General features: G+C 39.2%; 1 protein-coding gene across 1 annotated transcript; it reads left to right on the plus strand.

The window, feature by feature from the left end:
- Positions 1-11010: 11010 nt before the first annotated feature.
- On the plus strand, positions 11011-13282 carry MAGEE2 (MAGE family member E2). Its single transcript, XM_007448570.1, has one exon. It carries the CDS (start codon positions 11176-11178, stop codon positions 12745-12747), a length of 1572 nt encoding a protein of 523 aa, XP_007448632.1. The 5' UTR covers positions 11011-11175; the 3' UTR covers positions 12748-13282.
- The last annotated feature ends 1895 nt before the right edge of the window (positions 13283-15177 follow it).

Genomic DNA, 15177 nt, shown 5'->3' on the forward strand with positions numbered 1-15177 from the left:
AACTATCAAACTCTTAGAAGAAAACATAGGCAGGATACTCTATGACATAAATCACAGCAAGGTATACTACAAAGCTACAGTAATGAAGACAGTATGGTACTGACACAGAAACAGAAATATATATCAATGGAACAGGATACAAAACCCAGAAATAAACCCATGCACATATGGTCACCTTATCTTTGATGAAGGAGGCAAGAATATACAGTGGAGAAAAGACAGCCTCTTTAATAAGTGGTGCTGGGAAAACTGGACAGCTACATGTAAAAGAATAAACTTAGAGCACTCCCTAACACCATACACAAAAATAAACTCAAAATGTGTTAAAGACCTGAATGTAAGGCCAGACACTATCAAACTCTTAGAGGAAAATATCGACAGAACATTCTATGACATAAATCATAGCAAGATCCTTTTTGACCCACCTCCTACAGAAATCAAAAATAAAAAAATAAACAAATGGGACCTAATGAAACTTCAAAGCTTTTGCACAGAAAAGGAAACCAAAAAGAAGATGAAAAGACAACCTTCAGAATGGGAGAATGTATTTTCAAATGAAGCAACTTGACAAATGATTAATCTCTAGAATATACAAGCAGCTCATGCAGCTCAATATCAAAAAAGCAAACAACCCAATCCAAAAATGGGCAGAAATCCTAAATAGACATTTCTCCAAAGAAGATATACAGACTGCCAACAAACACATGAAAGAATGCTCAACATCATTAATCGTTAGAGAAATGCAATTCAAAACTACAATGAGATATCATCTCACACCAGTCAGAAAGGCCATCATCAAAAAATCTACAAACAATAAATGCTGGAGAAGCTTTGGAGAAAAGGGAACCCTCTTGCACTGTTGGTGGGAATGTAAATTGTTTGATACAGTCACTATGGAGAACAGTATGGAGGTTCCTTAAAAAACTAAAGATAGAACTACCATATGACGCAGCCATCTCACTACTGGGCATATAGCCTGAGCAAACCATAATTCAGAAAGAGTCATGTATCACAATGTTCATTGCAACTCTATTTACAATAGCCAGGACATGGAAGCAACCTAAGTGCCCATCGACAGATGAATGGATAAAGAAGATGTGGCACATATATACAATGGAATATTACTCAGCCATAAAATGAAATGAAATTGAGTTATTTGTAGTGAGGTGGATGGACCTAGAGTCTGTCATACAGAGTGAAGTAAGTCAGAAAGAGAAAAACAAATACCGTATGCTAACACATTTTTATGGAATCTAAAAACCAAACAAACACAATTGTCATGAAGAACCTAGGGGCAAGACGGTAATAAAGATGCAGACCTATTAGAGAATGGACTTGAGGGTATGGTGAGGGGGAAGGGTAAGCTGGGACAAAGTGAGAGAGCAGCATGGACATATATACACTACCAAATATAAAAGAGAGAGCTAGTGGGATGCAGCCACATAGCACAGGGAGATCAGCTCGGTGTTTGTGACCGCCTACAGGGATGGGATAGGGAGGGTATGAGGGAGGGAGATGAAAGAGGGATGAGATATGGGGATATATGTATATGTATACCTGATTCACTTTGTTGTAAAGCAGAAGCTAACACACCATTGTAAAGCAATTATACTCCAGTAAATTGTTTTAAAAAAAATAAAACCAACATCCTTGAAAAAACAAGAAAATAAACAAATGGGACCTATTTAAACTTAAAAGCTTTTGCACAGCAAAGGAAACCATAAACAAAACGAAAAGACAATCTAATAAATGGGAGAAAATATTTGCAAATAATATGACCAATAAGGAATTAATATCCAAAATATCAATATATAAACAGTTCATGCAACTCAATACAAAAATCAAACAAACAAACAACCTAATTTAAAAATGGGCAGAAACCTGAATAAACATTTTTCCAAAGAGGACATATAGATGACCACCTGGCACATGAAAAGATGCTCAACATCAGTAATCATCAGCAAAATTCAAATCAAAATTAATGATACAGCACCTTACCTCTCAAAATGGCTATTATCAAAAAGAACACAATAACAAATGTTGGCGAGGATGCGGAGAAAAGGGAACTCTCATACACTGTTGGTGGGAATGTAAATTGGTGTACCCACTATGGAAAACATTATGGATATTCCTTAGAAATTTAAAAATAGAACTACCATATGATTCAGAAATTCCACTATTGGGTATGTATTCAAAGACAATGAAAACACTAATTTGAAAAGATACATGCACCCAAATGTTCATAACAGCATTATTTACAATAGCTAAGACATGGAAGCCACCAAAGTGTCTATCAACAGATGAATGTATTAAGAAGATGTGGTATATATATACAATGGAATAATAACCAGAAGAAAGAATGAAATTTTACCATTTGCAAAAATATGGGTAGACGTAGAGGGTATTATGCTTAGTGAAATAAGTCAGGCAGAGAAAGACACTGTGTGATATCATTTATATGTAGAATCTAAAAAAAGAAACTAGTAAAAATAACAAAAAAGAAATAGACTCACAGGTATAGAGAACAAACTAGTGGTTACCAGTGGGAAGAGGGAATGGGGAGGGGCAATATAGGGATAGGGGATTAAGAGGTAGAAACATGTGTAAAATAAGCTACAAAGATATATTGTACAATACGGGGAATACAGCCAATATCTTATAATAACTATAAATGGAATATAATTTTTTTAAAGTTAGACTTTAATAGGCCTTTCTCCAAAGAAGATATGCAAATCATTGGTAAGCATATGAAAAGGTACTCAATATCATTATTCATTAGGGAAATGCAAATCAAAACCACAATTTGATACCACTTAATTCCTACTAGGATGGCTATAATAAGAAAAAACAAGCAAGCGTTGGCAAGGATGTGGAGAATTTGGGACACCCACACATTGCTGTTGGGCATGTAAAATGGTGCAGGTGCTGTGTAAGACAGTGTGGTGGTTATTCAAAAAGTTAAGCCATGTGCCCAAACAATTCTGCTCTTAGGTATATATACTCAAGAATAAAAAGTCAGACACAAACATATATTTGTATGTCAATTACCATTGCAGGATTATTCACAATATTCAAAAGGTGGAAACAAGAAAAGTGTCCATCAACAGATGACTGGATAAACAAATTGTGGCACATACATTCAATGGAATATGTATATATATATATATATATATATATATATATATATATATACACTAACCACAAAAAGGAATGAGGTTCGGGTACATGCTACAACATGGTTTAACTTTGGAATATAACTTTTAAAAGTTGTGAATCACTCTATTGTACACCTCTGACTTACATAATATTGTACATCAACTATGCTTCAATTAAAAATGGTTAAAATGGTAAATTTTGTGTCATGTGTATTTTACCACAATAAAAATATTGTTTTAAACCTTCAGTGGCACCAATAAGAGAATGCACCATCTAAAAAATAATAATATTTTTATATTGATTACATGTTGCAATCATAATATTTTGGATATATTAGGCTAAATAAAATATGTTATTAAATTTTTTTAAATAAAATAAAATAAATTAAATTAAATTCACATGGAAAGGCACGGGCCCTAGAATAGCTAAAACCAACTGATTCAGTAACTGATGTACAGATACCTATCAAAACTGAAAATAAAAACGCTTTTCAACCCATAAATCCTACATTTGGAAACTTACCATATAAAAGTACCACTAAAAAATACATATATTCATATGTATAGGAATGTTTATTGCTGTGCTGTTTATAGTGGTAAGGTTTGTAAATAACCTACCAATTGAGAATTGAATCAATTGTATAGTATCCTTACTGTAGACCATTATGAAATTATTTAAACATAATTTTTTAGGATGGGGAGGAAGGAGTCATATCCATAGCACAAGAAGAGATGTCAGCCTTTAATAGAAAGAGGGACATGTCATCTATTATAAAAGGAAGGCATATGGGTAAAGATGTCGGTAAGTTGGTAGCTTTGGTGGATGAAGGCAATGGACTTTCCATCTAACTGTGAATATTTTCTAAGCGACACGTGAATCACAGTCATGAGTTTGCTGTGAGAAAGGGGAAGGGATGAAATAGTGGAGGTTTGAGGTAGGAGAATAATTTTGGCAATAGGAAAGAAACAGTAGGGTAGCATATTAACCTTACTGGGCAATGTTATCTTCCCATCTGAGATTTTGAGTTCTTGAATATAAATGAGACCAATCAGTAGGGATGTGTACACTTCTTTAGGCACAATACTAATGTTTGAGAAATTGTGAGTTTATTATGCTATAAATGTGTGCGTGCACCTGTTTGTATCTATTTATATCTTTATCTATATTTCTCTTACACATTAAAATCAATGTATAACCACCAACTAAAATCATCTCAAGGAACACCATGCATTTCAAATGGAGAAACATTGCCTTACAGAAGCTCCTACTATGCACAAATATCACCTCCTCTTTGAAATATTGTCAGACACCCAGAGACATGGTTAAGAACTCCCTCTTCTATGTCTCAACAGCATCTTGCACTTAACCTTATTCAGCTCCATAAAGACATGGACTGTGTCTTTAAAATATGCATTCCCATGACCTTACAGGATGGAGAACCTGGAACATAGTGGAGCCCCGCTGACTGGCTGATGGGACAGAGTCAAGTGCTCATCAAGGTTTTGAAAACTGAATTCTAAAAACTTCGCCTCCTCTATAACATCCATCAAACACCTATCTGCCTCCACCTGAGAGACGGGTGGGCAGCATTTGTCCTTAGGAAAAATTGTTCCCTAGAAGATCATTGTGGACATGAAATCCTTTGCTGAAGGGATCAGAGAGATATGATTCTCACCAGGAATACAACAGTCATGTAATCTACCTAAACTCTAAATGTAGGAAGGCTTCATTCAGTGTTATGTCTTAAAGCCCTTGTTTCTTCCCTTCTTCTACACTTTGCCCCTCGGTGATCTTTCCTAGCTTGATGGTTTTAAATGCAATCTCTAGCCCATACATCTCCATATTCACAGGCCCCAAAGCTTACTTGACCCTGCTCTTTGAATTAATAATAAGCCACTTAAAATATAACATGGTCAAAATAGAACTCTTGATTTCCTCCAAGCAAACCTGTTCCTTTCCCAATCTTCATGATCCTTGTAAATTTATCCCTATGTACCAAATTGCTTAAGCCAAAACCTTAAAATTTACTCTGAATTTTCCCCAAATTTTCTTGTTCCTCCACATATAATACATCACCAAATCTTAATTCTTCCTAATACATGTTGAGAATCTAACAAATTTTCTCCTTCTCATACCATAATTCAAGTCCAAGCCATCATTATCACTAACTGGAATTATTCCAATAGCCGAGAGTCTCTCTGGACCTACTTTTGCTCCTTCCTACTATCCATTCACCAGAGAGCATCCAAAATAATCTCTTAAAAACATTATTTTATGTCCCTACTACCCAAAGCCAACTATAGATTCAATACAATCCGCATCGATACCAATGGAATTCTTCACAGAAATAGTAAAAGCAAACCAAAAATTTATATGGAACTTCAAAAGAGTCTGAATAAACAAAGCAATCATAAAGAAAAAGAAGAAAGCTGAACGTATCACACTTCCTGATTTCAAACTTTATTACAAAGCTGTAGTAATAAAAACAGTATGACACTGGCATAAAAGTAGACACATGGACCAGTGGAACACAGTACAGAACCCAGAATTAAAGCCCCACATATATGGTCAACTAATATTTGACAATGGCACCAAGAACACCCAATAGAGAAAGAATAGCCTCTTCAACAAATGGTGTTGTGAAAACTGGGTAAACATATGCAGAACAATAAAATTCAACCCTTATATTACATCGCTCACAAAAGTTAACTCAAAATGGATTAAATGCTTAAACATAAGACCTGGTACCATAAAACTCCTTGAAGAAAATTCAGGGAAGAAGTTCTTCGGCTTTGGTTTTGGCAATAATTTTTTGGATATGGCACCAAATCAAACAACAAAAGCAAAAATAAACAAATGGGACTACACCAAATTTAAAAGACTCTGTACAGCAAAAGAAACAATTTAAAAAATTAAAAGACAACATACAGAATGTGAGAAAATTTTTGCAAACCATGTATCAGATAACGGGTTGATATCCAAAGTATATAAAGAACTCATATAGCTCAGTAACAGCAACAACAAAAAACCCAGTCCAATTTTTAAAAATGGGCAGAGGAACTAAATAGACATTTTCCCAAAGAAGACACCAAATACCCAAGAGGCACATGAAAAAATACTCAATATCACTAATCATCAGGGAAATGCAAATCAAAACCACAATGATATATTACCTTACACTTGTTAAAATGGCTATCCTGAAGCATACAGGTGATAACAAGTATTGGTGAGAATGGGGAGAAAAGGGAACACTTGTACATTGTTGGTGGGAATGTAAATTAGTTCAACAACTATGAAAAACAATAAGGAGTTTCCTCAAAAAATTAAGAATAGTACTGCTAAATAAATCCAGCTGTTCCACTTCTGGATATTTATCTAAAGAATATGAAAACCCTAATTCAAAAAGATATATGCACTCCTATGCTCATCTCAGTATTATTTACAATAGCCAAGAAATGGGAATACCATAAGAGTCCATAAATGGATGAATGGTTAAAGAAGATGTGAGATACACACACACACACACACACACACACACACACACACACACACACAGAAACTTAGGTACACACACACTGGAATACTGCTATTCAGCCATAAAAAAGAATGAAATCCTACCATTTGCCATAACATAGGTGGACCTGGAGGATATTATGCTAAGCGAAGTAAGTCAGATAGATAAAGACAAATACCATATAATTTCACTCATATGTGGAATCTAAAAAAAATGAAGAATACCAATGAAAAAACAAAATAAAACTAAAACAAACTCATTGATACAGAGAACAATGTAGTGGTTACCAGAGGAGAAGGGGGTTGGGGGTTGGGTGAAATGGGTGAAGGGGGTCAACTGTACAGGCCAACTTAATAACAATAATCAGGTCTTGTTATTTGACTCTGAATAAAAATACTGTTGTTTAAAAAATAAATCGGGTGATCATTACAATTTTAGATATAAAGGAATGCATATTATTAAAAAATTGGGGTATAGTTACCACAATATTGTATCTATACATCACTATCCAGGAATGGGATTTTTTTCCTTTTAATTTTTTAGATTGAAATACAGTTGACATACAATATATTAGTTTCAGTTGTACAACATAGTGATTCAACATTTATATACATTATAAATTGAGCACCACAATAATTCTAGTTATCATCTGTCACCACATAAAATTATTACAATATTGTTGACTATAATCCCCATGCTGTACATTACATCCCTGTAACTTACTTATTTTATAACTGGAAGTTTGTATCTCTTAATCCCTTTCACCTATTTCACTCAATCCCCTATCCCCCTTCCCCTCTGGTGAACACCAGTTTGTCAGGAATGAGATTTTACATATTTGATTATATTATTCCTTTGAGTACTAACACTTTTTTAATGCTATGTATTTTCTGGGTTAATAATTCTGTAATATATATTTATTTGTTTTCATAAGCAGAAGTTAACTTTTCTTGATAAAGCTAGGTCTTTAAAAATTATAATATGCAGTGAAAATTTTGAGGACAATTAGTACACTGAGGATTTCTTGTCCTTGCACTGAGTGCTCTAACACAGCTATAGTATTTACGTTCTAATTTCAGTCTTGATTAGTGTTTCTATCTCTTTCCCGTTGAGTGTCTACCAACTTGCACTTCTTGCTGCTGTCTTCTAGCTAAATTCTAGCATCTCCCATTTTCTTAACTTTCTGACTTTAATGTCCATTGGCCTTTAACGTCCACTGGGAAAACAAATGACAACTCTTGCTTGAAAAGCAGTTAAAAAAAAAAGCTAAATATGAGTAAAGGAAATAAAAACGAAAAATGAAAAAAATGAAAAATACCCACTAGAATGCCTACAGATAAGAATATAGAGTAATAGGAACTCTCATACACTACTAGTGGAAGTGTAAATTGGTGTAAAAATTTCAAAAACTCTCTGGAAAAAGCTATGTAAACTGAAATCACACGCACTTATAATACAGGAATTCCATGAATAGATTTATTTCCAACGTAAACGAACCTGTGAGCAGAAAGACAGGTACGAGAAGGTCCATAGCAGCATTTTTGGTAAGAACTCCAAACTGGAAAAAAGGTAATGTCCACCAGCAGTTGACAGGATAAGTTGTACTACATTCATTCAATGTTAAAGTATATAATAATGAAAATAAGCAAATACTGCTATATACAACAAAGATAATTAACAAGACATAGTGGATTTTTATTGGAAAAAAGAGAGCTACAAATGAGTACATATTGTATAATTCCATTGACATTGTACAAAACTCAGAAACCACCAAAACTAATCTGTGATGCTAGAAGTCAGAATAGGGGCTTCCTCTTGGGACAAATATGAGGGGAGAGATGGGAGGGGTGCCATAGTAGGTTCTGAGATGCTGGTAATGTTCTGTTTCCTGACTGGCATGATGGCCATAAGGTGTGTTAAATCTGTCATAATTTATCAAGTCTACATTCATGATTTGTGTACTTTGTCTATGTTATCTCAGGAAAAGCACTCAAAGTTAAAATATTTTATTAAAATTATGCTGAAGATAAACAGTTGTATGGAAAGATATTCACAGGTTTTTAAAATGCAAAAAGAAGGTCAGAAACTATCAAAAGAAGTTCAGAATGGAGAGTATGATCCCATCTTTTTACTTTCATACTTAGGGTGGAAAACATGTCATATGTCACAGCCACAGGCACAGCGCCTTCGTTTTTCATTTAGCAATAACTAGAACAGTTTGGACACTGGTAAAGTAGAAATGGCTGAGACTAGAAGTGTAGTTCAGTGTGACTATGGAACAGATTTCATGGAAGGATGTACAGGGGGGATAAAGATGAAGATGGAGGGCCAGGTAGGGACCAATTTGTGAAGAATTTGAATGCTGTAGAATGGGATCAGCATGTCATTTCAGAGGTAAGATATTGTCATTCAATGCTATTTTTACCTATTAGATGCAGGGGTAGTAGAAAATTCAACTTACAAAAAATGTGAACTGGATTTCAGGGGGAAATTGCATTTGTTTTCTTTAATGACTGCAGAATTTAAAATCCTCTCTGAATCTGCCCTTGGGAAGCACCTGTCTAGACAAGGAGCATGGAGTGCTTCTGGCGAAGAGGAAAGACCAGGGTGAGGGATCCCATCAGGTCTGATCTCAATTACTCCTTTGTAGCAGCTCAAAAGATGCTGCTGCTTTCCACAAGATTCTCCTAAGATATGATCAGCACAGAAACTGAACATTTCTACCTGTAGAACATGCACATTCACTTGTATAAAAATTGATCTCTTTACTCCAGTTTGGCCAAATCCATGGTCCTGAACTGCCTGCTTCGCTACTTTAAGAAAGCATCTGGAATGTAGAAAATGTCAGAGGTTAAGTCTCTGGACCCTCATGTGAAGGCAATGCCCTCTGAAGGAATTCTAGGGCACAGGATAACTGAATGTAACAGTATTCATTACCATCAAGAATTTAAGGACGGATTTCAATTGTGGAGAAAAATGTAAATTTTTCTCATTCTCAATATTCCACTGCATACCCTGATGGTTGAGAGCTAGGATTTAGCCCAATTGCTTTGGTAGCACTCCCAGAAAATAAAGCAGCTGACTCCTCTTCCTTGCTGAAGCGTTTGAATTATGCCTCCCCAAACAGAAGACCAACCACTTAAATAATCAGGTCCTATTCTGGTGGTGTTGTTCTCACCTTATGGAGCCCCAACTAGTCCTCACATACTGCTAAATGAAGAAACAGGAAATCCAATCATTCCTGTCATTACTTTCATCCACATCTCCCTCCCATCCTAGTGCACTTTGGCTCTAGCCACCCTGGGTGTCCAGCTGTTATGCAAACTTATTTTGTACTTTCAAACCTCTGAGCCTTTTCTGATGCTGATCCCTCAGCCTAGAATGACCTTATAAATCCTTCCCATCCTATTCATCACTTAGAGCTCAATTCTTCCTTGAGGCATGTGCCCCCAATCCAAGATACCCCAGACTAAGTTGTAATTCATTGCTTGTTCCTTCTTCTGTGTTTGTACCATATGTTAACCGTCCCTCCATCAGAGCATATATTTTCAACTACTTTAATTAAGAGTATCTTAAATAAACAGGGCTAATCATTTGTGAAGGGCAGATGGTATGAGAGAAAGTATTTATGCTTGAGATTCTGACAGACCTGGATTCAAATCCTGGTCTCTTCCACTTGTTACCTGACTTTGGACAGGTAAATTCACCTCTATGACTCAGTTTCCTCATCTGTAAAATGAGGACCATTAAGAGTAGTACCTCATAGCTAAGATTAAGTGATTTAATATGAGATAAGTGAAAATACCAGAAATAGTGTCCGGTACATAGTAAGTGCTCCATTATTATTTCCATTGTTTGAACCTACCCCAAAATGTAAGCTCTACACAGAAAGGGATAATCATTGTTTGTCCTCTGATGTACCTCTAGTACCCAATACTGTGCCTAGCATGTGACACATACTCAAGAAACATATGTTGAATGAGTGGATGAATTAATGAATCCGTGAAATAATTCTCATCTTTAGCATCCTCCTCCTCTCCAAATCCTCTACTGCCTATTAGCTTTATACCTCACAGAAAAACTTTGTGGTGCATCACTGAGCATTCCCCAACCCTTACCCTCTTTGCTTTACCTCTGTTTGTTATCCCCTTTCATGAATTCTTTTCTCTGACAAGTTTGACTCTAGCAACAACCACTTCAACTAGCCTCTCGGGCCAGGCAGAAGTAGGGGGCCGGAGTCGGGTACTGGGAGCTGGGCGTGGCCACCACGTCGCAGAACGCAACTGCGCCTGCGTAGGCTGCGGCAAAGCCTAGCTCTCTGAGGGTTGCGTTTATTGCCGGCTGGTGTTTGTGTAGGAGGATCGCTCCTCTCACCAGCTCTCACTTTTGATCCGCGCAGCTCCTGGGTCTTTGGCTTCAGCTTTGTGCTGAGGCGCCGACACACCTACCATCCTCTCTCCGACGGATCGCTGACCTCCCCATTCCTGTTCCTGTCTCCTGGAGCCATGTCTCTGGTAAGCCAGAATGCGTGCCACCGCAACGCAGAGACCACTGTAGATTACAGCGACTTCCATGGTGAGATGCAGGCTACTAATGCCTCCGGGTCCCCCACCTCCATGCTAGTTCCTGATGCTCCCCAGGGCCCTCAGGCGCCAATCGACTCTCAGGGTGCTAGCACTTCCCAGGCTGCGCAGGACCCGAACGACTTCGAGGTGCTGATAGATGAGCAGTCCCGACGTTTGGGGGCGCTCAGGGTCCACGACCCTCTAGAGGACAGGTCGATTGCTTTGGTGAATTTCATGCGAATGAAAAGCCAAATCGAGGGGTCTATTCAGCAGACAGAGATGCTAGAGTTCCTCAGAGAATACTCAGATCAGTTCCCTGAGATCCTCAGACGAGCCTCAGCCCATCTGGACCAGGTCTTTGGGTTGAACCTGAGGGTTCTTGATCCCCAGGCTGACACCTACAACCTAATCAGCAAACGGGGTCTCCAGACCACTGATCGGATAGCAGAATCCCTGGACATGCCAAAGGCAGGTCTCCTTGCCTTGGTCCTAGGCCATATTCTCCTGAATGGTAACCGAGCAAGAGAGGCCTCCATTTGGGATCTGTTGCTAAAGGTTGATGTGTTAGATGAGCCCCAGAGGATCAACATCTCCTTTGGGAGCACAAGGAACCTCCTAACTACTGACTTTTTGCATATGCGGTTCTTGGAGTACTGGCCAGTGTATGGCACTAATCCCCTCGAATTTGAGTTCTTGTGGGGCTCTAGAGCCCACAAGGAAATCACAAAGATGGAAGCCCTGAAGTTTGTGGCAGAGGCCCATGATGAAGAGCCCTGGAGCTGGCCAGAAGAATATAATAAAGCCCTGGAAGCTGACAAGGCCAAAGAAAGAAGCCAGGCTGCTGGCTTGGAGTTCTGGTCAGAGGACACTATGAATGATAAAGCAAATGATTTGGTCCAGTTGGCCATTAATGTCACAGAGGAGTTGCTGCCTATACATCAGGATGAGCTGTTGGCTCACACTGGCAAAGAATTTGAGGACGTGTTCCCAAATATCCTCAGTCGAGCTACTCTAATCCTTGATCTGTTCTATGGGTTCTCTCTGATTGAGGTTGATACCAGTGAGCACATTTACCTCCTTCTCCAGCAACCAGAATCAGAAGAAGAGCAAATGATGCTAGAGAGCCTGGGGAGACCCACTCAAGAATATTTGATGCCAATCCTGGGTTTGATCTTCCTGATGGGCAACCGTGTCAAGGAGGCCAGTGTCTGGAATTTGCTTCGGAGATTTGGTGTGGATGTAGGGAGAAAGCATGCCATCACCTGCAAACTTATGAGACAGCGCTACTTGGAATGCAGGCCACTGTCCTATTCTAATCCAGTTGAATATGAGCTTCTGTGGGGTCCTCGGGCTCACCTTGAAACCACCAAAATGAAAGCCTTGGAGTACATGGCCAGGCTCTACAGAAAGCAACCACAGGACTGGCCAGAGCAATATAGGGAGGCTGTTGAAGATGAGGAGGCCAGAGCCAGGTCTGAGGCAACTGCTATGTTCTTCTTTGGCCCCATGTGAAGTCTGGGGGAAGTGTGTCACTTCAGTTGGGTGGCATCAATTAAAGGGCCCCTGGGGAAATGGGCACTGGGGCCCCAAATCAGAAGCTGGGCAGGGTTGGGGTGAAAAGTACACATTGTGTTTGCTATTTGTGTTCTATTTCTAATAGTATTTCCTTCCTTTTAATATACCCTTGAATTAGATTCATGATCAGTGTTTATAAATGAAATTGCTCATTTGCCATTCCTGTCTTGTTTCAGTATAAAAGTTCATATAGCTGCATAAAATGTAGTGGTAATATTTCCATCTTTCTATGATGTGGAAGAGAATATACAGTTGTTCTTTAACTGTTTGAAATAATCAGTAAAATGGACTGGTACAGGAGCTAAGTAACAACAGTAATAACATACCCACAACAAAAACAAACACAAAATCACTCATCTGTTGATGTTCTCCCATCGTGTCTATGGTTTTATTATTTTTTTAATATTGGCATTTACCTGTATTTGCTTTGTGATTCCAGAGTGTAGTGAAAAATAAAAGTATAATGAATTAGGCTCCATGCTTAAGCACTCTTTTATTCAACAAACATTTATTAAGTATCTGCCATGCTCTAAGCACAGTGTTTATGCTGGGAATATAAGGGTGAGGAAGGCCCAGCTGAGCCCCAGGGATTGAGGGGGAGGGGCTGTGGAAGTAAACCAACAATTATTTCTGTGGCAAGTCGTATAATAGGGGTAAGCTCAGAGAGCTATGAGAGTTTACAGGAGTAACTCCCAACTAAACTTTGGGTTCTGGGAGGGGACGGTGAAGGGGCAGGGGTGTCAAGCAAAGGGTGAGTGCGGGAGTGGTCAGGGGTGGTGGCAGGGGAGGATGAGGTGGTATGGAGAGCTGGGACAAGTTAACCTTTAGTGACTTCTATTGTAAGACCTGAGGTTGGGGAGAGGGAGGGAGGGAGGACTAGTCCGTGGAGTCAGGGGCAGTATGTAAAACAGCTTCGCGGGATTTACGTGTAGCTCAGAAAGACAGTGTTGAGTTCAAGAGAAGTGTGGGAGAGATAAACCTGTGGTAGACATAACAAAGGTCCATATCCTCAGAGAGTGGGTCTTAGGAATCAACAATTGTTCTCCTGAAGCCAGCTGGTCTTGGATCTCGGGTCAGACGGAACAATCCACCTGGAGGAACTCTGAATGGCAACCTCTGCCTGCACTGTTTATTTCTGCACTCAAGCCGTTAAGGTGAGTGTTAGTATTTTGGTTCTCTTCATTCATATGCCGGATCTCGCAGCTTCTAACCCTGCTCAGGGCTCTCTCCAAGCCTTCCCTAGAGAACAGGCAGCTAACAATTTCTGTAAGGAAGCCTTGGCTCAGTGGTGGATGTTATACATAAAGTCACCTATAACGCGAGGTGGTGGGGGTAGAAGTGGGCTACCTATCAGTGGTGTAGGTTTTATGCTCCCTCATCTCCTGGCACCCACAAGCTTTCTGCCCTTTCATCCGTTTAATCACTAGGGGTTACCCTCAACTTCCACCTCCTATAAGATGGGAGAGAGGACTTTCCTCACATTTTCATCAGCCTCAGGAAGAGAACCACATAACCGTCTCGCTGTGGGGAGGGGACAGAAAGACGGGAGATACACCCTTTCGGCCCCCAAGTCCAGCAGCCGTGCAGAAGCCAAATTAGAGCTGCTTGCTTGGGGAAGCCACTGCGCAGGCGCACTCCGAAGTTGCCTGGGAGATATAGGCCCCACTATTCTCTGAGATCTTCTCTATCTTTGCATTCAGAGGAAAACAATGCTAAGGGCAGGATTTCCGGTGACAAGAAAATGAGTAACTGGAGAGAAAGGGGTTTTGGAAAATAGGATGGGGGTGGAGTTGAGAGGCAGGAGAATATCCAACTTGAAATCTGAGACCTTGAAATAGGGTACTGCCTCCATGCTAAACTGAGAGCCTCTCATTCTTCAGCCTCCTTGGACCTTTAATCTGTACATGCTTGTGGGGCAGGGGGAAAAGGGGCAAGCTGATTAAAGTGCCAAGTTTTTCTAGCTCTGATTTTCTTTTGGTGGGGGAGATTGGTAGACTACTGGATCTTCAGGCACATCAGTTCTTCTGGGGGCACCAGTTGAGAGAAACTTGCCAAGGGGAAGGTGTAGCATATGGACCAACAATAATGTAAAGCTGCCGACTTTTTTGGTACTAAATATGTGCCAAGCATTATGCCGGATTCTTCACTTTCTTTAGCTCCAATTGCTCCACCAGTTCTCCAAAAAGCATTTTAATAGTCCCATCTGACACTATAGGAAACTGAGGCTTAAGTAATGTGCCCAAGGTCACACAGCCAGTCAATGACAGCTGGAATTAGAGTTTAAGTCTGCTTTTGGCTACAATTCACCCTGTTTACAGTGCATAGCATCACAGGCCCCCTCCAGCCTTTGCTGTGTTCTCACTCGAA

Source organism: Lipotes vexillifer, unplaced genomic scaffold (genome assembly GCF_000442215.2).
Source record: "Lipotes vexillifer unplaced genomic scaffold, Lipotes_vexillifer_v1.1 scaffold1919, whole genome shotgun sequence".
Taxonomy (NCBI): Eukaryota; Metazoa; Chordata; class Mammalia; order Artiodactyla; family Lipotidae; genus Lipotes; species Lipotes vexillifer.

Bases quoted from the DNA above. Each gene is read 5' to 3' on its own strand.
- MAGEE2 (XM_007448570.1), top strand. From the start codon at position 11,176: ATGTCTCTGGTAAGCCAGAATGCGTGCCACCGCAACGCAGAGACCACT.